This window comes from Phytophthora infestans, genomic scaffold (genome assembly GCF_000142945.1).
Source record: "Phytophthora infestans T30-4 supercont1.76 genomic scaffold, whole genome shotgun sequence".
In the NCBI taxonomy this organism is placed as follows: Eukaryota; Oomycota; class Peronosporomycetes; order Peronosporales; family Peronosporaceae; genus Phytophthora; species Phytophthora infestans.
Window position 1 is genome coordinate 226,026 of NW_003303683.1, and position 24,317 is coordinate 250,342.

A 24,317-nucleotide genomic window follows, 5' to 3' on the forward strand; every position below is an offset into this window, starting at 1 on the left:
GCCAAGACCAGTGCCCGGACCAAAACACCCAAGTCGATACTGACTCGTAGCTTGCTCAATTCTGCACTCTAGTAGCTGAGCTAACAGTACAAATGGCTGAGGACCCTTTCGCGTTGGTCTAACCAGTCCGTAAAGGGAAAAGCAACGCCAGTCTCGAGTTTTTCAACGAAGGGGATCAGCTAATGCTAGACGACTTGAGTCACTGATTACCCGCTGACAAGCGTCGTTCTTTTTTGACATTCACTAACGAGGAGAAGTGAGTAGTGACCGGGAACAAGTACGTATCTGTCAATCGAGAGCAGACATTGTTTCTAGAGCGATATGGAGGAGCCAAAACTAAAAAGAGAAAAATCGTTGGGGTCTTGAGCTTTGATGGAGCGCACTGGGTGGGGCGTAAAAGAGTGAAATCGTTGGGGTCTTAAACTTTGATGGAGCGCACTGGGCGGTTTTTTATTAAAGTAGAGTCTCGAGTGTGTCGCCTCTTCGCCCCCCAGCAAGTCGACCGGAACTACACCAAGATAGAAGCTAGGTTTAAGGACGTGTTGTAGCCGTTGCTGTCTCTAAATGCAGAGCTGTCTTGTTACAGCTAAACCTCGCGCTTGCAGAACGACAATGTCAACTGCTTTTTGTGACGTCTGATTTTCTTAGAGCCCAGTCTATCTGGCCTGCCGTGGTATGGGAATTTATAAAAGTCCATCCCGCATCTGAGACAACGTTATCTGAGCCTCTGCTTAAGCTACATCGACAAGAAAAAACAGGGTTGAACTTGCGGAGTACTTTAAAATTTGTTACTTAGCTCTCGGGTGAATTTGAGACATCTGAATCCGCTGAGAGCTTCGCTGAATTCGCCTAAGCCAAATAAAAAACTGTTTAACATGCACTTGAAGACAGATCATTTTATCCTTGTCTTAGAGGTCAGTACCACAGACTCTCCTCTAAGACAAGGATAAAATTATCTGTCTTCAAGTGCATGTAAAAAAGTTACCACAGACTGTCCTCTAAGACAAGGATAAAATGATTTGTTTGATATTTTTCATTATACTATTAAACCTTTTAGGCTAACATTTAGAACAGAATATGAAATCCATCGTGTAGAAGGAATCAGATGTAGAGAGATAATAGTCGTAGATAATCCAGCTGCTCGAAAATATTGTAAACACCTCGCGTCAACAGGTTTGGACTTTTCCGTTTGTATCCAGCTGTAGTTCACAAATGTAATATTTCACTAATAGAGCGTCGATCTTTGCCACAATTAGTCAGCGGAGGTAATTGTCGAAGTTGAGTACGAGAGTAGGAGGGGCCTTCGCCATAGTGAAAATAGGTCAGTGAAGCATCCAGCTGCACCTTGCACACCCACGTTGACCAAAAACGCGGGTGTGCAGAACACTCACTAACGTGACGTAGAAGTGATCACATCACCCCAGCACGATACAACCGCGTGCCGGCTAAGTGGAGTGGTCGCGAGTCGAAATTCTACCAAAGTGGACTTTTGCTGTAGTAACCATAGTAATAATCGATCAGTGCAGCAGTCAGCTGCACCTTGCACACACCCGTTAGCTACGAACGCGGGCGTGCAGAACTGTTACAAACAAATAGTAGAGCTGTACATTACACGCCAGCAAGCTACAACTGCGTGCCGGCTAAGAGGTCGCGAGTCGATATTATTCTAAACTAGAGAGAGGAAGTGGATTTCCTCCCATCCGCTACGTTTGGGTTCTCCGTTGTGGTCCTCTCATCATCTTAATCTTTTGAATCGTCAATCTCCATGAACACTGCAACAGCAGCGTCGACATGGTCTGGCAAGTGTGCGTCAAAGTGCTCACCCAAATCCCCGGACCATAGGGCTTCGAGTATTTCTGACCATAGTAGTAATTGCGAGTACTGCAGACAAGCAGGTTCAGTCGTTCTTGCGAGACCGATTTTAATAGGATCGCTGTAGATGGTCGGAACCAGGGGTCTGAATAAAAAATTTCCGTACGACTAAAATCAGTTTTTCACAATAAAAAAGCGGATTATTTCAACTTTCGCCAAAAATATAATATCATATTGGACCAATTTTCACAATATAATGTACAAAAGTAAGCTCATACAAATTCCAGGTCAAAACTCGAATTGGTGGACAACAGAGCTTCGCTCACCACCATATCTTGTCGAATCTATACGCCATACTTACTTGTTGATGTTAAAACGACTGGTTACAGTAGTAGGTGAGGTCGAGAAGCCTCTTGTACCTCGCTCGCTCACTTTTCAAAGTAACCTCCCGCCTCAAACATGCTGACAAACAACAAGGACATCTGCGCGTACTTCTACGAGGCCCTCGATCAAGGCCGTTATCGCTGCAAGCAGTGCGGTAACGAGAGAAAGCAACTTGCCAATACTGGCTACTCGAACCTGATCGCTCACCTCGCTCACAAGCACCCCGGTTTCAAGACTCAGCATGCAGCCTCCCTTTCTACAACATCTAAAAGTCTCCAGGACTTTGGGTTTGTCTCCGAAGAGACGACACATCGTTTCCAGTGGATGCAGTGGGTCATCGAGCGCAATATGCCGCTCTCAGAAGTTGACAACGAGCTGACACGATCGATGTCGAAATGGACATCCATTTCTTCGCGCGTTCTTCTCAACGCAATGCACGACGTGGCCAAGAAAGTTGGCAAGACGATCGAGTCGATGCTGGGCAGCTGTTTTGGAATAATGTTCGATGGATGGTCGAGTGGCTCCATGCACTACATCGCCGTTTATGGTGCTTTTGATACAGATGGGGATCTGCGTCTGCAGCTGCTCGCAGTGTCTCCCTTTGATGACGGATCGCAGGATGCAGATGTGCACATCAAGCTCTTTGACGGTGTGTTGGATGTCTACAACAAGACGCTCGACATAGTGACGTTTATTGTTGGCGATAACTGCAGCACCAACCAGTCGATCGCCACCAAGCTTGGTGTTCCGCTTGTCGGTTGTGCCAGTCACCGGTTTAACTTGGCGGTTAACAAGTATCTCGCTGATTACGAACCGTTACTAGCGCAAGTTAACACGCTGATGTCAAAGTTATGTCAAGTTAATAACTTCGCCGAACTTTCAAAAGTGACCAGCCTCCATCCCATCAAACGGAATATGACGAGATGGAGTTCCAGTTTTGAGATGCTTCAGCGCTACATTCGAATTCGCCCTCAGATCAAGACAGTGGACGCCGTGGAGGAGCTGATCCCGACCGGTGCGTCACATCGGAAGCTGGTCGCTCTTCTTGAGCACATGAAGAAGTTTCAAAGCGTGACGAAGAAGCTGCAGACTGAAGGTATTGACTTGGCGGACGTGCGCCTTCTCTTTGACTCTGTGGTCGCTGAGTACCCATGCATGCGTGGTCACCTGAAGGCAGACGCTAACATCGTACATTCTCCTGTGTTCGAGTCGGCTGTCGTCAAGGTCATCAACGGCGTCAATCTTTCCAACGCAGAGTCGCAAGCAGTCAAGCGGTTTGAAGTGCCAGTTTGTGGCAACAAGAGGAAGATTCGTGCCGAAGACTACGCGACTCAGATCCTTCGTGCTGGGCCAGGCAAGCGGTCCAAGCAGGACAAAGGTGCTATCTACAATTCTCTCTTAAAGCACCTTCCACCGACATCAAACACGTGCGAGAGACTTTTCTCGCAATGCAAGCTGGTATTAACTCCACAGCGTACGTCCATGCTACCCGCCAATTTCGAACTACTAATGTTTCTTCGGGCAAACAGGAGCCTGTGGGACGTGACTACATTGGCATCCGCTCGAAGTGAGTCAGAGTCATGATAATACATTGCAGTATTAGCGGTCGTTTTTATTATTGCTTCTTGAGGTATTGAATCATTATTACTGCTGTGGCCGGCAGGAAATTCCGTATAATATTGAATTGGAGAAGCCCTGGTCGGAACGTGGCAGCGAAAGTACAAGTCGATTAGGGCATAAGCGCTTGCTGTGTCACGAATCTCCGGGTCTGGGTACAGCTTCATCAATATGCCATTGGCTGGGGTAATTGTCGTCGGAAAGCCCTTTATCATGCGGGAAATTAGATTCGCGTCTGTGTCGTGGGACGTCAAGGGTGCTCCGGCATACGCGTGCAGCACAGCTTGTTCCTGAACTACCGCTTCAAAAAGGGGGCAAGTGACATTGATCACTATTTGTATTGCATGTGGTTGGGCTGAGATCGCAGCTAGGCGGCTCTCAGGTTCCGTTAGCTGTGCAAAGTCGTCCTGCGCGCTCTTAGCCATCTTTCTTAGCTTCGAACGTTTCATTTTTAAACGGGGTCATGGAGGAAGGAGTACACTGAGATGAGGCTTCCAACCGCAGGGGTCGGTTTGAGATGTGCCGTCGACACAATGTTGCCGTCTACAAAAACGTAACATCCGTGTCCTCTGCATTGTCTGGATCATTAAAAGCGATCTTGTAGTACGTTGGGGCACACGGAAGACCAAAGATCATTCTCCCATCCGGTTCTTGAGCAGGTGCTACTTGGTACTCTGCACACAGACGGACAAAATCCAACAGCCGGACATATTCCAGCCAGGTATTTACTCCGTTACTTGCTTACACTGTAGTGTTGAGGAAGCTCGCAATAGGACGACTGAGTCTTAGGTTTAAGGAAAAATCAGCTCTGACTTTATTTTAGGACCAAGGCCACAGCCCTGGCCACTCAAATACACGTCATAGTCCAATTGGCTAATAATGGGTCTGGCTCCCCATATATCAGCTAATGGCATGACAGCATTTCAGCACACGCTACTCGTGTGCTGATGCGCCTACTTTTGTAAAGAAATCTACCTACTTATGTAATGGAGGGGCCCATTACACCAACAGCCATTTCAAGTTAGCCAATCATGTTGTCTAGCCAAATCATTTGTACCCAGTCAAATACTAAAAAGAAATGCGCTAAAATACCACCACTCGCTGTTTAATTTCATCATGGAAGCGGAAAGCGACACCACTCCAGATGAGCCACACACACCCCTCGCTTGCCCCGAGATTGATGCGTCACCTCGAATAACACGACGGAAACACTACTCGTTTCGTATTAAGCGTGCAGTATTAAAAGGAGCTAAGGAAATAAGTTTACGCGCTGCATCAAATCAAATTGGCGTCCCGCGTCTAACACTTAGCGACTGGATAGCTGACAAGGGAATATATTGGCTTATAAAGGGTCAGAGAAGACACTGGCGCTAACTACGGGTCGCCCCGAGTCGATTCTTTTTTTTCCTGCGCTTGTTGTCTACATGAAGGACCTACGACGCACTGACCAGGCGCTAACTACAACACGAATGGCCCAGTTTATCAGAGAAAACTACTTCGACTGGCTAACAGACTACAAAATGAACAAGAAAGACACGGCAGCAGCGCACGATTCATTATTGCGCCTTCTGCATCGCTTTTCCTACCGACATGGATTTGTACAGCGAGCACCTCCTGGTTTAAAGGTAAATTATTTGTGCTGTTTACTATTCTGGTTATTGTATAACTTAAAAATTGTTTTATTTGATAAATAGGAAAATCGTGAAGACCTGCTTGAAACTCAGCGAGCTTTTAGTGACACTTTCAAAAGTATGTATGGAGACATGCCTTCAAAGGTTATTATGAACATTGATGAGACGGGTGTCTATTATGACACACCGCCCACCAGGATTCTGTGTGAGCGAAGTGCACCTTCAAATATTACCACGTCGCAAAAGCACTCTGCTCGCATGACTGGTGTATGTGCTATTCGAGGAGACAATATTGTTATATATATATATAGTTTTAGAATAAATACAATATATATAAAGTATATTTTCTAAAACTAAGAGCCGTCGTGTTTACAGGGAGAAAATTACCTCTTTTATTTATTGTCAGAAATGAGCCAGATGGCACAATTGCAATGGAGGAAGTGCCTACTTACCCCAAAGGTAAAATGCTCTTGTTTTTCTATAAAGCTCTTACTGTTCTAATACGTTTATTGTTTTTATTGAAGGTCACTTTACGCTGTTCAGCACAAAGCTTGGATAGATAGTAATATTTGGTCTACGTATCTACGTACCGTAATGCTACCATGCATCGAGGATCCCTCCGTACTTCTCGTCGACAGCTTAGAGTGCCACGTATCGGATGAATCTAAGGGAATCGCTGCTGGCGAGCTTTTCTCGTATTTGCAGGAACTGCCAAAAAACTCTACCTCCGTATGTCAGCCGCTGGATATCGGTGTGATGGGCCCATTGAAGGCCAAGCTGAAGTCAGCCTGGTTGCTAGAGGATACAGCAAAAAAAGCTACTGCGAAAAATAAGAGGATTGCAACGATCAAGCGCACAATTGCCGTCTGGGAAAACATCAGTAAAAACCTTGTAAGAAATGCATTTAACAAGGCACTAAGTGTTAAATTTTAGAATTAACCCTCACATTAAATAATTCCTAATTTTACACTATTGCGCAGCTAAATCAAATTGGATTTTAAATGTGCACTGTATTTGTCAATCACATTCGGCCTCCCTAAATATACTTTTCAAATCGACAGGTGGTCGTTGGATTCCGTCCGTTTTTGTACCCATTTCCGGGGATCTTGACTGGGAGATCGAGATTCGACGTGAATATCAACCCATTCCTGGAACGGCGCGCTCTTTTCCGGCTTTGCCAGATTTAGCAAGGGCCCAAGCAATAGTGTTGATCCTGTAGTTTTGTCACTTGGCATAGTGTTAGCTGAGGGGGAAGCCGCGGCATGACCGGTCACCTGAACCGATACTATTGGGTCGTCAGGCGAAAGTCGCGCCTCCAGCGAAATATCTTGGGGTCGTTGAGCCTGTCGGACGGCAATACAAGGTGGAACAGTATTAAGAACACGGCTCTTATGCTGTACAAACACTGGTCTCGAGAAACAGTCGAAGAAAATCTACCTCAAAGCGGTGGTGTTGTCCACTATGAGAGGTCGTGGACATGCTGATGACGGGAACCTCGTCGTCCTGTCTCGAGACATAAGTCATCCGACTTGGTACGTTGGAGTGGCTAGCGCAATGAGTCATAGCTTTGCGAAGAAGTCGTAGATCTCGCCGTCGTCGCGATCGGAAGGCACGTTCTTCAAGTCCACGAAATACATCCAATAGAACGCACTTGCTGCCTTAATAATAAAGTCCGTACCGTAAATATGAATCGCAGAACCGCCTAACTTGGCAGCTACGTTACGTTACGTACCTGTAAAGCGTTTCCCGCGTCCAGGGACTCGAGTGAAATCGCACAGCGATGACGAGGTTGCGGACCAAGTGTTGGTTTGGGGCTTCTTGATTATCGCAGCCACAATTTCGTCAAGTTGGTGTGATTTCAGGAGCGGACCGTCGGTAATAAACAACTTGAGCTTCTCTTCCGTTGTTACATGAGCGCGTTGCACGCCACGCCGGGCATTCAGACGGAGATCGGCATCGGTACCGCCGTTTGCGATGGCTTCGTCTAGCGTCCGAAGAAGCGAATCCGGTGGGGCGAAACGGCCGTCGGCTCGACCCTGCTTTCCGAAGAATTCGGAGCTCGATTCGCGGCATTGCCGCGTGGAGCATGACGCAGTATCGACGCAGAAAAGCTATTAATGGGTGTCAAAATGCTGCTTGGACTGAAGGGAGTCGGGAAATGTCGAGGTGAGAGCAGGGTTCGCGGTCGATGGGACAGGAATAAATGGGATATGGTATATTCCATAAACCACCCATCGTTACTCAGAATAAGGAATAAACCACAAGAACGTTAGTTGAGCGTTCTTCATTACCACCATGGAGAATGCCATCTTACAGCAGCTACTGTTGCAGCGCTACTCACTCCTACCGCATACTTAATAGTAGACGTAGTCATGATCCTGATTGTTTGTCGCCGCCTCTTCCGCCTCTTCGACAGGGATGAACTCGTCCAGGAATTCGAGCTCGTCGTTGGAGCAGCTCTTTTGATTGAAGAATAGATGTGTACCAGCTTCTCCACACGCTCAGGGACCAAGTGGTTCCGCAGTGTTGAGTGAATAAATATGTGGGATGAGAAGTTCCTCTCCGCCGCCGCGCTTGAGCAAACAACGTTGAAAAAACAGCTTCTGCTACAGACTGTAGCAGAGGAAACGAGCCCAGGTCGCACCAAAAGTCAGTGACAGCAACTCTACCTTTTTTTTAGCAGACCCATTTTGTGTGACCCCTTCATCGAAGCTATGAGACCTTGGTAGCGAGTAAGCTCCACTAGCACATCGTCAGTCTGCTTAGCTCCATGCCATCCCGCCACAAATTCTTCCACCTTGGTTAGTGTACTGGCATCCATCCCTGAACCAGCATAGCGCGGGTCGAGCTAGTGTCCCACGCCGTGCGCGTCACCGTAGACAAAATCGAAACGAGCCGAAATCTTCGAGCGGACAGCTTCCTGCTCGCTAGTCGTGAGGGGCGGAATTGCGATTTCTTTGGGAAGAGCTAAAACATATCAAACACTTCTGAAGTGGTTGCACGGTTTTTCTTGAACCTGCGTTGGTATTTGACCAGAGGCTCCAAGATTTTGATAGCTTTCTCCAAATGAACCACTAGCGTTTTGCTTGTAGTGAAGTCGAACACGGCCTAACGTGAAGTCTTCTTTGCTTCAGTAGGAGCACTAAGACAAGTACGATCGGCCACCAACTGCAACAGAACCTTTTCCGACTTCAATAGTGACTGCAGACAAGCCAGAATTGAGCCCCATCTTGTCTCACACGGCATGAAAAGAGCCGGAAGGCCCTTGTTGTCTGCAGTAACAAATTGGTTTTGCAGAGTCCTCAGCTGGTACCACAGTTTGTGCTTCTTCTTAAATAAGATAACTACATTCTTGCATCCGGCTACAAGCTTTTCTAGCCACTTCAGCGATGAGACAACATTTTTCACCAGCAAGTTGACAGTGTGTGCTGCGCAGCCGTGAAAGAACATTTTTTGGCTTGATAGCTTGAAGTTTATACCATGCGTTTTGATTGGCTGAAGTATTATCCGTCACGACCGCTACAAAATTGATGAAGTCGTACTTTCTGATGACGCGTTGAATATCACTGGCCAAAAAGTCAGAATCATGACTTAGGTTTCCAGTGTATACGGATTCCAAAAACAGGTCTGATCACCAGAGATAGCCAGGTAATTGATTACTGCGTAGCCATTGATGTCGGTCCATCCATTTGTCACAAGCGAACAGAAGCGCCTAGATAGTGAAACGCGAATGCTGCTAATCGAGTCCTCGTAGCATTCGTCGAGCAGACGGCCGCGGATGAGGTACTGGCTTGGTATCTTGATCATAGGGTGTAGGAGACGAAACACCGCCGCACACGTAGCGTGTTGGGCCTTGTAGAACGCCATACCAGTTGAGAACAGCCATAAGGCAAACATTTTGTTGAATAGGCTCTGAGTTGCAGCATCAACTTGAGGAGGGAAGTACGACGTCACGACCTCTTGACGCGGTCGCTTCGCGCACGTTTCCCGCACATGACGCTTCACACGGTCAACGAGGGTGAACCCAAGCTTGTGAATACACCCTCACAGCGAAGGCAGTACACGTAGCCGTCTGCATCCACGTCAACCTCGCTCCAGGCTTCGTCGCGTTTTCTCCCGGGGCGCTTGGTAGTCTCCATAGTGGTAAATTTGGAAATGAACTACGTCATGTCTTTTATTCCCTAGAGCGTCCAGCTCCATTCACTTCATTTTATCTTAATTAAAGTATTGGCATACTAATACTGACATTCAACACCCTTTTTAAAGTGATTGTGCATCAACTTATCGTTTTGACATGCATGTAGATCTCTCTGAGCCACCCGTTCAATGCTAAACCCGATTAAACTATACTTACGCTGGACGTACTGGTCCCGTTAACGTCTACACAAGCTTCCATGTGTTCATACGTCGCAGAAACATTAACTGGACGTCAACATGATTCCAAGTAATAAGATGTCGCAGACAAAATAACTGGCCATTTAGATGGTGCATTGGGGTACGTAGCCCTAAGTGTACTCCTAGTTAAATGAAGTGTGACACGTCATACTTCGGGATATTTGGTACAAGGTACCAAGGTCGTCCAAAGCCAACCACTGGCTGATGACATTGCTTTGCTATAGGTGACTTATAGTTTGTAATTAACTCAAGCTTTATCTACCTATAAATATAGTCAGTTTACATTCTACCTTAAATTGGTCACTTCGCTACCTTCCTTTTAGAAACCCACATGCTTGATATCAAGCATGTGGGTTTTTGGGACAAGGTTCCTTATCAAGCCTTAGTATCGGGGTGGGTTAATAAACACTGCACTACCCTTTATGCGCAACCTTGGTTTCAACTCCAGGACCAAAACACACTAGGATTACTGAACGTTCTCGCTACTTCTCTATAAATGTCCTACTTCGACGTTCGTAGTATTATATGCGTAATTCTTTTAGATGGTGTACTCTCTACTAGCATGTAGAATCGTTCCTGAAAAATGTAGCGGTCACGGCCAGGGCTAGTGTAGCCACCGGTCGCTTCGCTGATGAACAGTTAGGAAACCTTTCAAGAAGCCGACGCAACGAGGAGTTATCAAACTTCTCACAAGGAGAAGGATGTATTTTACATACCAGTAGGCTTACATACCACAGTCTTCATTCTTCCAAGCCAAACGCAAGTAGAGTGCCAACAATCTTGCGCAGCAAGAAAGCGCACAGAAACGTGGGAGTGGCTCGGTTGAAGGCTCTGCTTGGCTGTATCCAAGGCCTGCTAGCACTCGGCCCCCCAATTTGGCTCAGATTTCTTCGTAAAAAGCTGCAACAGCGGGCGAATCTTGCCCACCTAATTCTCAGCGTACTTGGACAAGTACGTTGCAAGCCCAAGGCACTGCCTCGGTTCCTTTACTTTGGATGGAGTAGGCCATTCATTAATCACTCTGACCTTTTGTGGGTCAGGGCGTATGCTGTTTTTCCAGAAGAGACACATAAGGACGGGTATGTAGCTCGCCCCGAAGGTACACTCCTTCAGGCTCGCATATAGCTTCTGTTTAATAAGTGATGCTATCGCGTGACCTGTTATGATATGCTTCTTAACCCACAATTACTCTTTTGTAAATAGGCGTTTGCAAGAACTTGGGTACTACATTACATGATTAAATTTAAAAAAATCAAATAATTCCATAAAATCAGCGATTAAACCCAAAACAACCATTATACCTCCCACCCACTATGTCATCCCTCCCAAGCTGCTGTTACAGATGTGGGATTTAGGAACCCTGGATGGGAGGGGGTAGAGAGAGGCTGTAGGCGAAAAGAAGTTAGTCACAAAAAGAGACCTTTGCCCTATCCGTGTGGGACATATTGACGGCCAGGACACATTGTGGGTCAAGCCATCTCTAATACAATTCAACGATTGATACACGCACCAGCTCAGTGTATAGTGCGCTTAAGTGCGAGCTGCTCGCTCAGAGCCAACCACTCATTCTCCCCGCCATTTTGGTGGCCCACTTGCCTTTATCCGCTCAAAATTGAATCCGTGGCGAATTCTTCGCAACAAGACATCAGCACCCAAGCACTTCTACTATCATGAAGACCTCTAAAGCTCCAACTACTGCTAGCACAAAGCCTACAACCGCTCAATACGAATTCGGCATGCGTCTGGTTCGTCAGGGCATGTCTATCCGCAAGTCGGCACTTAAGACTGGCGTGCCGAGAGAGAATCTGCGCAAGCGCGTCCGCGAAGATGTCCCTGTCGAGTGTAGGACAGGACCGCAGCTAGTGTATCTCTCTGCTGGAGCCAACATCGGACTCCACGAGATCGTTGGGGCTCACACCAAACGAGGAATGTGTATCGGGCTGCCGTCTCTCAGCTACTTCATTCGCCAAGCCGCGCTAGTTTCCTCACTCCGGCCGGTTCCTGAGAGTTTTCCGAACCGAAAGTTTGTGCAGCGCTGGATGAAGAAGCACTCACCCTGGTTGTCGCTGCGAAAGGCGCGAATTTTGGGGGGAAGCGCGCGGAGGGGTCGACTGAGGACGCGGTTAAAAACTACTTTGGTAATCTAGAAGCTGCTGTCAGCGAGTTGGGGCTGGGCGAACGCCCTGCTCAAATTTGGAACTGTGATGAAGTTGGTGTGTGTGCCCCAGGCACTTGCCAAGAGCGTGTTGTAGCTCCGAAAGGATGCTTAGCCAACGTCCAGCGCTCTTCTGATCGTGAGAACGTCAGTATCATGGGCTGTATTAGTGCAGCGGGCACGATCATGCCGCCCATGTACATTTTTGCTGGAGTTCGCCGCAAGGTGGAATGGATGGAGCATGCTCCAGAAGGTGCTGTGTGCGCAATGTCCGAATCGTCGAACCTTAATGGAGACCTTTTTTGGCATTGATTTAAGTGGTTCGTTAGCAAGTTGCCTGCAGAGCGCCCGCAACTGCTGATTTTGGATGGCCAGTTTGCTCATGTTAATTATCACACCGTCCGATGGGGATGCGAGCATGACGTGCATATTCTCGTGCTTCAAGCGCACACATCGCACTTCCTGCAGCCACTGGATGTGGGCACAAACCAACCCTTCAAAAGACTTTACGAGAAGCAGTTACATCTATTTCCTGCTCACAACAGAGGGCTTCTACCTACTCGAGATGACGTCGTTGAGCTGACGCGCATGCCATTTGATTTGGCCTTCTCGAAGAAGAATGCAGTAGCTGCGTTTGCTAAGACCGGGATTTACCCACTGTCAATCGACACGATGCTGTCTGCACTTATTGGCAACACGCCACACGTTAACAAGCGTAAGCTTCCCCATCACGCAGCTGTGGTGCCTCATGTACGGACACTTCAGTTGAGTGAGCGCCAGCGCAAACGGCTTGAGCGGCAAGGTCTGGATCTCGACGCCCTAGAGCTAGTCGATTTGGTGGCGAGGGAAACGTACACACCGCAGCAAAGCAAGCGAAAACGGGGAACGTTTGTGGATGAGCGCCACTCAGGCGGAGTGCTTCTAAAGCACGGACAAATGCTTGAAGTTCTCAAAAAGAAGGACAACGAGCGCGTGGCTAAAGAACTAGAAAAACAGTGCAAGAAAGCCGAGCGACTTGAAAGGGATATGAGGACAAACCTCGCTTTCGAACGCAAAAGACTCGGAAATCTCGGAGAGCACAGCAGCAGCAGTCAGTCGTCGTATAAATGACTTGAATAATGTATGTACTTTGGCCCACAACGTGTCCGAAAGCTAGCTCGTCCTCTTGCTTTATCTTGGTATGTGTATACTTCGCTAAGTGATCCATTATATCTCCCACACGGATATGTGATATTAATATCACTTGAGGGGTCGGCGTGATAAAATACCGGTAGCAGCCACGGCAAGCGAACTATTTACAGCCAGCATTCACACAATTCATGTTTTTAACATGAAAATGGTGTGGCAAACATGCACAATGTGGCGGCGAGGTACAGAATTGAAAAAAGCCGAGGAAGATGACGACAGCCGAGGCGACCGGCAAGGAGGACAAGGTACCGTCTACCGAGGTACCTACAGCCGCAGCCCCCAGTGATGGAGACACAGAGGCAGCAGATGCCAATGTGAACGTGCCACAGATCGCTCCTCTGGCAAAGTACAAGCTGGTTTTCCTTGGAGATCAAGGAGTGGGCAAGACATCCATGATCACACGCTTCATGTACGACACGTTTGACAACGCATACCAGGCCACGATTGGCATCGACTTTTTGTCCAAAACCATGTACATGGAGGACCGCACTGTGCGACTACAGCTCTGGGACACAGCCGGCCAGGAGTAAGTAAGACGTCGGATACTCTGAAGGATCCTCCTGTTGCTGACCCTATTATTATTGTCCCATTCCAGGCGATTCCGTAGCCTCATCCCTAGCTACATCCGTGACTCGTCAGTAGCCGTCGTAGTCTACGATATCACAAGTGAGACGTCTAGACTTGAGAATATTGCCAAGAGCTATTAGAAACTAATGATTATTGCCATATAGATCGCGCGTCGTTCCTGAACACGAGCAAGTGGATCGAAGATGTGCGTACGGAGCGCGGACAGGACGTAGTGATTATGCTGGTGGGCAACAAGACGGACATATCAGATCGACGTCAAGTGTCCATCGAGGAGGGCTCCGATAAGGCCAAGGAGGAGAACGTCATGTTCATCGAGACAAGTGCCAAGGCCGGCTACAATATCAAGGCGCTCTTTCGCAAATTAGCCACTGTGCTGCCCGGCATGGAGAACACGATGATTAGCGGAGACTCTAATCGTACGTGGGGACAGTATTTGAACTCTGATCTCAACTTACGAAGTGCTCACTCTTCTGTTGTTACTGTTCTGCAGTGATTGATATAAAGCTGACGGCTGCACCGGCCCCGAAGGAAAACACGGCAGAGCAGTGCAATTGCTGAAAAGAGCGAGGCGGAAGATTTAGTAGATGGCAGGGCACACGGAATACACGCAGGCCATATGCACACGTACAAGCGAAAACGCGCGGAGAACCATCACGCAGGAGCACGCGCTGACTCGGGAAATACTTCGCAATCTTCGCTGTCTCCCCGCCACGTTCGTGTTTTGTCAAGCAGAGAGGGAGTATGCACGTAGGCTTGTTTCCTTATCTTAATATGTGGTGACAAGATATGACGTGTTTAGTACTGCTGGTTTACAGCAGCAGAAACAAGCGGCTAGAAGAGAATTATGTGTGACATCCTACTTGCGGCGACTGCCGCCACTGCTTTGCTGTTCCTTTTCCCGCTCGAGCTCTTTCTTTTTGGAGATGGTCTCCCAGTCGATAGCCACTTGTTTTGAGTACTGCAGGAACTTCTTGTCGGTCTCTTGGAGTTTGTTCGCCGCTAGGAATCGTTCACGGTAAGCTAACACGGTGTCCACGTGTGTCGTAGCGTCTGTTGTGTGTTTGATAGCTAGGTCCAGCGCTCGGTCCCAACGGAATAGTCTCAGGTTCAGCTTGATAGCTCGGTACACCAGAGGAGTCGGATGTGCCTGCAGCAAGATGGCTTCGGCTTCGTCCACGTTGCCAGAGTATAGAGCCAATTCAGCGTTGCGACGCTCATCTGAGGCCAAGTTTTTCACATACAGCACGAAGTAGAGTTTATCCACGCAGTCGATGGACGCTAGAGCGATCTCCGCTGTCTCCAAGTGACGTCGGTGGAGTGCCATACCAGCTAGACAGGTCCAGAGGCTTTTGCTCTTCACAAAGCGACAGAGTCTCACAGCTTTGTCCCAGTCCGCGGACGTCGTGAACTCGAACAACATTGGCGCATAAGGTGATACACTAGCAGCCAGAGTAGTCCCGTCAGCGCGTCTTACAGTCACACTCGAGCCAACGAAGCTCGTAATAGCCGCCATCTTGAGGAAATCCGCGGCGTCTCGAGACTCGACGACGTCCGGCAGCAACGTTCGATCCACGTAGACCATGTTGGGGTACATCCAAGTGAGCAATTTGGCGTCTGCAATGGCAATCAGCAACTCCGACGCGTCATTCCACGCAGCAGAGTCCACTTGTGCGTGCAGTTTGAAGTTGCCCTTACTGGCCACGCGTGACAGATACATATCACGGTTGCGGTCGATGAACAAGAGCTTACGATCTTCCATGGGTCCGAAGCGACTGAGCGATAGTTCGAGGATCTCCAGTGAGTGCGTGATCGCCACAGGAAGCTGCTTACCAGTGTTCAAGTCGAAGCACCGGATTGTTTTACGATCTGAATGGTCCAGAATGGCAAGAGTGTCGCTGCTGAGCGAAATAGTGCGGCTGCTAAGGAACTCGACGTGGAGACCGGAGAATTTGGGGTTGCTGACGGCCTTGCCTTCGTACGAGTACACTTGAATGCCGTTGAAGTTGTCTACTGTCAGGAAGTGACTCTCGCTCTGAACTAGCAGATTCACAGCTGCACGCAGATCAAAGATGTGGGGCGTGTTCCAGCTCTGCGCGTCGTAGATGAAGCATTGGGTTGCCGTACAGACCACGAGGAATCCGTGTGCGAAGGACATCTCCACGACTCGATCACGGGCAAAGTCCAGTTCCTCGAGCGTCTCGTTCACCACGTCGTGGACGTGGATCTTACGAGGGTCCACAAGCGTCACTTCGACCTTCTTCCAGGGCAGCATACGCCCCACAACCTGTGCGAACACAGTGGCACCATTACCACCTGCAGCTACGAGTTGCGTGGAGTCGGAGGCCCAAGCCAAGTCCATTAACGAGCCGCTTTGAGGACGTTGACGACAGTAAGACCATCCCGTCTGGTCGCACAGCCTCAACATGTTGTACGAACCCACAGCGAAGCAGCTTCCGTTCGGACACCACGCGACGGAGGTGACGACATGCTCGCCTGCTGGACTCTGGTACAGTTGACGACCAAAGGCGTCCCAAACGCGGAAGATCCGGTCTTCCCCGCCCGAGATGAGGCGGTTGTTGATCGGATTCCAGTCCAGACACAAGATGGAGCCGTCGTGAGCTTTCCACTGAATGTCTTTGCGTCCAAGTTGCACAGTCTTGATCACTAGGTTGTTGCCGTGTGTGAATAGGAGCTGGTCGCTATCAGGCCCCCAGCACACGCCATAGACTGACCGGCCAGTAGTCGCTAGTGTCGACCGGAGATTTCCACTGCGCGACCAGATCTTGAGCGTACCGTCCTCTCCGGCAGTGACGAGAGCTGTGCCGTCATAGTTCCACTTGAGAGCGATCACAGCTCCAGCGTCACAAGCTTGGACTCGCTTCTCCTCACGTCCACTCTTCGATATCAAGCGGAACGTGCCATCAGTGCACGAAACAGCGAAAGTGTCGGCACTCTGCTTGCCCACCGACGGCACCCAGTGCACCGACGTGACGTAGGCGTCCATTTTGGTCACTGCACCCACCACTTCTCCATCCATTCGCCAACGCACGATGGAGTTGTCGTCGCTACATGTGATGGCGTCGTTCTCAGGCGTCCAGCAACATGCCGTCACGATCTCCGTGTGATGGTTCACAGGCAATTGCGAGTGCTGGAGACGCATGGTTCGCTCACTGAGGTTTATCAAGACGACGAATAATAACCTGAAAAGATCCGACGCTCCGTCTCGACCTTTCAACGCTCCAAGAAACGCTTTGGTATTCATGGCTTCTTAACGAAACGGAGCTGTCGTAAATGTGAACCAACTCACAACCGAAAGTGAACTGTTCAAAGGACAACACGTCAAATGCGTGCAGCAGTGTATGCTTTACAAGGCTTCCTGGCAGCTACCACGACGATGGCGACATCGTATAACCCGCAGTATATTGTTCTTGGCACGGACGGCACGGTAGTCGAGGCCGACCCTAGTCTGTACTTCCAGTCGGGTAGCAACCAGCCCTATCAACACCGAGATCAAGACCAGTTCGAGAAGAAGCCAGAACTTGTCGATCTCGCAAAACCATCGCAACCTGAAGAGCTTTCGGGGGTCACACTACAAAAGCGGTTAGCTGAAACTGACCTGGATATCTTCAATAAGGAGGCCGATGACGACGAGTTCTCAGCCACCACGGCGTCCCAGGAGACAGCAGCTTCCGTGTCGAGGAGCACACTCGCATTGATCAATGATGGTGTTCCAGGAGTGTATGGCTCCGTCGTATTCGCCGAGCTGGTACGATACTGTGTGTTATCTCTCGGCGTGACTTGTAGTGACTTGGTACTTGTGTGACGACAGAGTTGCTGCTTTGTGGCATTCATTGGGTATTTGGTGCGCTCCATTCCTTTGTGGGTCAGTTTTTCGAGGGGTCAGAAATGCTGCCTCGTCGTGGCGTTCAGCGTAGCACTTCTCTATCAGTTTGCAGCCGTAGGCTGGTTCCTCGGAGCTGTGACGCCCGAGCTCATGTTAGGACTTTCAAGCCTCATCACGAGAACCATCTCTCTGGGAATGGTGCCAATCACCACGACATCATTTATGGGTCGCGCAAGGATCTGCCAAGACCACTCCACTACGACTCCAGCACGGTCAAGAAAATCTTCACACTCGCGGAACTCACACCGCCACCACACACGCGCCAGATCCAGTTAACGGGAGCTGGGGACTTAAAAGCATACACTTTACATCGCAATGTAATACATATTGAAAGCCCAAAGAAATAATCTCACTAACATCTTTGTTAGTAAGTCATAAGTAAGTAGGCACGTACACTTTCGTCTTAGTGTCCTGGCCTGACGTGGGGCTCTTGGGGTCCTCCATCCGTGATAAAATGCAAAGCTTCTTTCCAGGTGATGGACGCGATGGCGATGCTAGGGCAACACTTGCTGCCTTTGAATCTTCTGCTTCGAGTTCTGGTTCGGATCCGCTGACAACTGCAGCCTCTTCTTCGTGCTGATAAACTCCTTCCTCTCCGTCTTGCTCACCAACAATTGCTTCGTGGCGAAAGGTTGTAGCACCACCAAGGAAGGCGTCCATGTCTTCTTCGCCGCTGCTACTGGTACTGACAGCGACAGGCTTTTCTTCGGTCTGCGTTGTCGCTGGCGGTTCATCCGGTTGCAGAATATCTGAAACCAGTTCGTCCGCTACTTCGATCATTTCTCCTTCATCATCGTCCACGACATTCGGTCGCTTCTTTGGAGTTGTCTTCTTTGCCGATTTCTTCATCGACGCAGCGTCGTATTGAACTCGATTCTGCTGGATTATCAAACCATCCCGACTACGCTGATACGCATCTTGAATGCCCTTGAGCACACCACCAGGCTTCCAACAAATCAAGTTCGCTATACCGAAGAGCTCTCCTCGTTGTTGTGGGTTTCCCTGGACACCTTCGAAGTACCGTGGCGCATTGGAACCCTTCAATGTTGTGTCACTGAGTTGCTGCTTGTAGATCTGTCGAACGTAGATCATCTCTTCGATTGTGCCCAAAGTAATTAGTCTGTAAACTTGCACGTCTTTCGTCTGGCCGATACGATATGCTCGGTCTTGAGCCTGACAGTCGTGCGCTGGGTTCCAGCTGGGGTCGAAAATCACGACATTCGTCGCACTCTGCAGGTTCAGTCCCACTCCACCAGCTCGCGTACTGATTAAAAACACCGTCGTGTTGCTTTCCGAGCTATTAAAGTCGTTGACCATCTGCAAACGCTCCTCCACCTTGGTGTTCCCATCCAGTCTACTGTACTTCGTCGCCTTAGTGATCAAAAAGAGCTGGATGATATCCAGCATGCGAGTGCTTCGACTGAAGATTAACGTCCTTTGTCGACGCTTCTTCCAGACAGACAGCAGCTTCTCCAGCACGATCATCTTCCCGCACGTCTTCGTGGAAATAGCACACATTTCCTGAAAACTGGACACCTGGTCCACACCTCCGACCTCGTCCAGATCGCTACCGAACGCCGTACTGGCAAACTCACTTTGATAATGCTGGAGCTCTTGTCCATCGTGTGGGTTCACTTTAAGTAACTCCAAGTGATTCGATAGCTTCAATAACATCGCCACACACGGAAGACCCATACAATTTGGGCAGTTCTTGCATGGCCCGTCTTCGTGAAAGCGCTCGTACAGCAGCCCAGGTGCATCGCCAATATCCGATGGTGTCTTGTAGCAGCATTTCTTCCGCTTCTCGCCACTATCTCGACCGCAGTCGCATCTTTCCTCTCCGCGTTGAAGCAACTGAAACTCTGGCATGGCCAAAACGCGCTGATACGCTGCCATCTGAAGTGGCGTGAGGTCACAGAAGACCACTTGATCGTTCTTTTTAACCTCCTGGAACGTCGGGTTGATCTCCTTCTCTCGTCGAAGATAGTACGGGTGTAACTTCTGACGAAGCTCCTTTTCTTTCTGCTGACTTCGCTTCACCGCCTCTGGAGCAGCAGACTTCTTCCTCCCATACTTGATATCTTGACCGTAATACATGCTAAACTCCGCCCACGATCCAATTGCCCCTGGAGCAATAGTGTCCACCAAGCAATGCAGCTCCTTCTCATTATTCTGCATCAACGTGCCTGTCAGCCCGAGCTTTTTACGACACGTAATCGCCTTGACAGCTTTGGTAAGCTTGGCCTCAGGGTTCTTCAAGCAGTGCATCTCGTCCAAAATCACCGCTTCCCACGGTATTTTGTGCAGTCGACTCAAGTACATTTTCAAAATGTCATAGCTGCAAATGACGATCTCGTACTCGCCTCTATTTTCCACGCAAGAATACACTGTAAGTCATTACCTGGGTCATCAACTTAATCAGGTCGAGCGTACCTTGCAATTTGATCGATCATAGCGTCACGGTCACTCGGTTTGCCCCGCAAAATGATCGTGGTGCAGCTCATCCATGTGTGCAGCTCCTGCTCCCAGTTTTGGAGTAAGGATGCTGGCATCACAATAAAAATCGGCGCCACTTCACCAGCGAAGCTAAAACCCGAGTCTTCAGGATGGCCGACAGCGCCACTTTCACTATACCGTTCTCGACGCGTATGCAGTAACGCCCTCCAAGCATCTTTATCGCGGCGGTCGCCGTGCTTTCCCATTATTGCTGACAGGAACGCAATGACTTGAATGGTCTTGCCTAGACCCATGTCATCACCCAGAATCGCACCGGTGTCGCGTTGGTAGGCACTCAGGAGAAATTCCACGCCCTCCCTCTGGTAATCGAACAAGTAGCTGTTCAGGTTGGCGCATACTTCCAACGTCTTTGACCCTGCAAGATCTGACGACAAAACCATGGGGCCAGCATTGACCTAACCAAAACATGAGCTTATTATCCAGTGGAAAGTATTAGAAAAAGTAGTTGAACTCACCTTCGGGGGATCAAGCTGCGGCCAACGTTCACTCGTGTAGGTTTCTTGCTCGTCTTCACTAGAGTCGCTTAATTCCTTCTGCACTCGCTTCCGCGGCTGTCTTTTTAATGGTGTCCGTTTCTTTGGACCAGTCCGTCTAACGTTAGCAGCTCGATCTTTCTTAGCGAGCAGTTTGTTCGCAGCTTCCTCGTCCCCAGACGCCACTTCCTTCTCGTCCGACATCCAATCTTCTGCGTCGTCCAGCTCTGCAATAGCCGAGCCGATGATGTGTCGTGGTCGAGGTCCAACATCCTGCGCTTCATTCTTTGAGTCATCGTAGAAAGCGTCACGCGATTTTTTCAGCTCTTCTTCACTCATTTCAATCGATGGTTCTTGTCGTCGTTGCCGCCTCCTCTTCATGTTCATAAACCCATCGGGATTGCTAAACGGCGAGACGTAGGTAGATTTCGGCGCCGAGTCCTGTTCGGTGCCCACCTCAGCCATCTGAGCGTCCCAGAACGATCTCTTCTTGTCACCTGGACTCGCCTCTTTCCGCTCTGCATTATCTTCACCAATAGTGCGTCTAGAAGCTCGAGATCCTGTTAAATCTGAAGAAGTATGATTCTGTGCGTGCTTGGGCGATGCCTTTGCAGCTGCCACTAGTCCGTACTTCCGAGCAATGCGTTCGCCAGCTGTGAGTTCCTTCTCCTCCTTCTTCTCCGATACTGCGGATTTCTTGGGCGTGACGAGGGAGTAGGCGGCTACAGCTGCGTCGGTGGCCTTTTCCTTAGCGTCTTTAGTAGACGATGATAGCTTTGCAGGCGGCAGGAAGCTCATAAGCAGCTGACGGGCCGAGATCACGGGCTTGTGGCTCATTGACGGCGCTGGAGGCTTACTGCCCACTTGAACACGCGATGTGGGGCTCAGCAACTCCTCGTCGAAGCTGTCTTGACTATTAGAGGCCGATGAGGCCTTTCGGCGCGCTGAAGACGCGGACAGCGACGTCGGCGAGTCGCCTTCATCCTCGCTACTCGACATTAACTCCATCGTTGCTGAAGTAGAACCTGTTTATCCTGATGAAAATGGGTCAATTGGATTTACGGGTTACGACCTCTTCCTTTAAAAATAATGCTCTTATTGTGCTTTGCAGATGGAATGTCCATCCGTTTTATAGCCTAGATCGAGCATGGTCGGAGCATAAAACCACGCATAAAAATGAGATGGGAAGAGGCAAGCATCGATTTGTTTTATCTGTGATCGAATTACCATTTCAAAACGGCAAAAAGGGTCGATTTACAGGCAGCCAGTCTAGCTACATCGATTTGTGCTTTTATAGACCTCGATTTAAAAAAACGACCTCTATTTATTATTAATCGAGCATCAGGCTAAGTGAAAAGGACAAAAGCATTGAATGTACCCCCCACTTTTAAGTAAAAAGAGGTTGGAGCTGTTTGCTGTCTATCCTGCTGCATAGATGTACCGAGAAAAAAGATCACTGGGTTTGTTATTACGTTAGGTCTATAAATCTACAGTACAGCACTGCTTGTCGTCTGCCAATACCTTTAGACACCAGGCAGCCTTGGTGTTGGCACTTCCTCCACAAAGGTCGTTGACAGGGCTTTTACTGGAAGATCGGGTCCGGCGACTGCGTTGGCAGCAGGCCAAAACGCTTCTTGGTGGTGATGCGCTCCTTGGAGAACTTGTCGTCGGGTGAGAAACGTGCCGGGTGCGCAGAGGACGTCGGGGCGCCGGCCGGTGTCTGCTTCTGCTCAAAGCAATGCAAAAGTAATTGTTAGCGGACCCATGCACAGTTAAGAGACATTACATCTGCTACACACGCACCTTGAGCGTGTAGACGCGCTTGCCGTCCTCGCCGAGGTAGTACATGAGGTGCATGGTGTCAGAGTAGCTTGGTCAGTTGGATGAAGTGGGCGAGTTTGTGTTTGACGCCCAGTCATTTTTGGTACGAAAGATAAGAAAATTGCGTGCACACAAATTGATTTAATTTGGTCCAGGTTCGGTGGTGATAGACTCTGCATCTCTTTCACAAGGTTTAAATAAGCCTGAAGGTGAGCCCATTTGACCAAAATCAGATACCACGGACTTTACACTACCTACCACCAGCGGATTAGCCAAAAATTTCTGAAAAACCTCATCAAATACTATAAAACCTCGCAGAAAACAACTTCATACTGAAGCCGAGTGATCGCCGACTGGTGGAGGGCGTGGGTTTCGGCTCCCATTCGCTGCTCTTCGCCCGATAGTTGGTAAAGTTCGCAAATTAGAGAAGATGGTACGTGTATATGTGTGTCTGAAGTGCTGAGTCCGCCGTCCTGCTTCCCTGAATGCGCACACCATAGCGTCATTCTCCTCCCTGCCTTTTTCCGCTCTCGAAAGCTGCGCCTGCTCGTGACAATCGACCAGAACCCGTGCTCCACCTTTAAAATGAACCCAAGAGTTGCGATCTAGTACTGTAGCAAGCGCTGCGGCTACAGGATGGACTTAATACCGCTCATACAGGTGGAACAGGGCCGGAATAGGCAGATTGGAGAATACTGAAGGGCTCAGGAGGGCGAAGCGGAACAGGCGGACTCAATTGCAAGGCTGAAACAGGCAACTGACAGGATATGATTAATTCTTCCAGGCCCAGAACGTCCCGGAATTTAAGCTCATCCTCGTGGGTGACGGTGGTGTTGGCAAGACCACCTTCGTGAAGCGTCACTTGACTGGCGAGTTCGAGAAGAAGTACGTCGCCACGCTGGGCGTGGAGGTGCACCCGCTGACGTTCCACACCAACTTCGGCCCCATTCGTTTCAACTGCTGGGACACGGCCGGCCAGGAGAAGTTCGGTGGTCTGCGCGATGGCTATTACATCCAGGGCCAGTGTGCTATCATCATGTTTGACGTGACGTCGCGTATTACGTACAAGAACGTCCCGAACTGGCACAGAGACCTGTTCCGCGTGTGCGAGAACATTCCCATCGTGCTGTGCGGTAACAAGGTTGAGGTCAAGGACCGTAAGGTGAAGGCGAAGCAGATCACGTTCCACCGTAAGAAAAACCTGCAGTACTTTGACATTTCGGCCAAGTCCAACTACCAGTTCGAGAAGCCGTTCCTGTGGCTGGCCCGCAAGCTTGTTGGGTACGTTTTACCGCAATTATTTTTTGTTACTTGATGCAAAATTTACTAACAATTTAATTTTACTATTGCAGTGACAACAACCTGACCTTCGTGGAGGCTCCCGCTCTTCGCCCGCCTGAGGTCACCATCACCCAGGAACAGATTGCCCAGATTGAGGCTGACGCTAGTTCTGCCGCCGCTGCGGTGCCCCTTCCCGATGAGGACGAGGATCTGTAAGCTGGATGCCCTATCACGCCTCGACCTGCACTTTTCGCTTAGAATTTAAGAAGGAGAACGATGGAGGGAGACTCGGACGGAACATGTGCGCGATGTGGTCGCGTGTTCTGACCGCATCGACCGACTGGTTTGCTGCCGCTGATGTGATGGAACGTTTGGTTCCTAAAGACGATGACCAGGAGACGATGAAGGCCAGTGAGGAAAATAGTCGCGGTTGAATGCATGTTGCTCTATTTTTGATTGCTTTCTGATTAGCTTAGCTTATTCCCATTCCATTAGTTGGATAAACCCGCAAGATTACATCCCCTTGCTTATAGCAATGCTGTGCCATCGTA

The 24,317-nt window shown here is 49.2% G+C and overlaps 6 protein-coding genes across 6 annotated transcripts; 3 read left to right on the forward strand and 3 right to left on the reverse strand.

Moving 5' to 3' along the window:
• Positions 1-13,391: 13,391 nt before the first annotated feature.
• Positions 13,392-14,328, forward strand: PITG_18713 (Rab6 family GTPase, putative; the record flags this gene model as incomplete). The annotated part of the gene is made up of 4 exons (XM_002997316.1): positions 13,392-13,708; positions 13,790-13,848; positions 13,914-14,186; positions 14,261-14,328. 4 exons carry the CDS (start codon positions 13,392-13,394, stop codon positions 14,326-14,328), a joined length of 717 nt encoding a protein of 238 aa, XP_002997362.1.
• A 298-nt stretch (positions 14,329-14,626) lies between these two features.
• On the reverse strand, positions 14,627-16,930 carry PITG_18714 (intraflagellar Transport protein 80; the record flags this gene model as incomplete). The annotated part of the gene is made up of 1 exon (XM_002997317.1): positions 14,627-16,930. The coding sequence occupies one exon, from the start codon at positions 16,928-16,930 to the stop codon at positions 14,627-14,629; it is 2,304 nt and encodes a 767-aa protein (XP_002997363.1).
• Positions 16,931-17,113: 183 nt separating this feature from the next.
• On the forward strand, positions 17,114-17,950 carry PITG_18715 (uncharacterized protein; the record flags this gene model as incomplete). Its single annotated transcript, XM_002997318.1, has 3 exons — positions 17,114-17,234; positions 17,505-17,536; positions 17,600-17,950. 3 exons carry the CDS (start codon positions 17,114-17,116, stop codon positions 17,948-17,950), a joined length of 504 nt encoding a protein of 167 aa, XP_002997364.1.
• A 96-nt stretch (positions 17,951-18,046) lies between these two features.
• Positions 18,047-21,672, reverse strand: PITG_18716 (DNA repair and recombination protein RAD26; the record flags this gene model as incomplete). Its single annotated transcript, XM_002997319.1, has 7 exons — positions 18,047-20,039; positions 20,108-20,555; positions 20,643-20,766; positions 20,851-21,153; positions 21,286-21,438; positions 21,529-21,577; positions 21,623-21,672. The coding sequence occupies 7 exons, from the start codon at positions 21,670-21,672 to the stop codon at positions 18,047-18,049; spliced, it is 3,120 nt and encodes a 1,039-aa protein (XP_002997365.1).
• A 434-nt stretch (positions 21,673-22,106) lies between these two features.
• On the reverse strand, positions 22,107-22,548 carry PITG_18717 (H/ACA ribonucleoprotein complex subunit 3; the record flags this gene model as incomplete). Its single annotated transcript, XM_002997320.1, has 2 exons — positions 22,107-22,390; positions 22,468-22,548. 2 exons carry the CDS (start codon positions 22,519-22,521, stop codon positions 22,247-22,249), a joined length of 198 nt encoding a protein of 65 aa, XP_002997366.1.
• A 367-nt stretch (positions 22,549-22,915) lies between these two features.
• On the forward strand, positions 22,916-24,302 carry PITG_18718 (GTP-binding nuclear protein spi1; the record flags this gene model as incomplete). Its single annotated transcript, XM_002997321.1, has 4 exons — positions 22,916-22,924; positions 23,082-23,093; positions 23,270-23,766; positions 23,838-24,302. The coding sequence occupies 4 exons, from the start codon at positions 22,916-22,918 to the stop codon at positions 23,980-23,982; spliced, it is 663 nt and encodes a 220-aa protein (XP_002997367.1).
• Between the last annotated feature and the right edge of the window lie 15 nt (positions 24,303-24,317).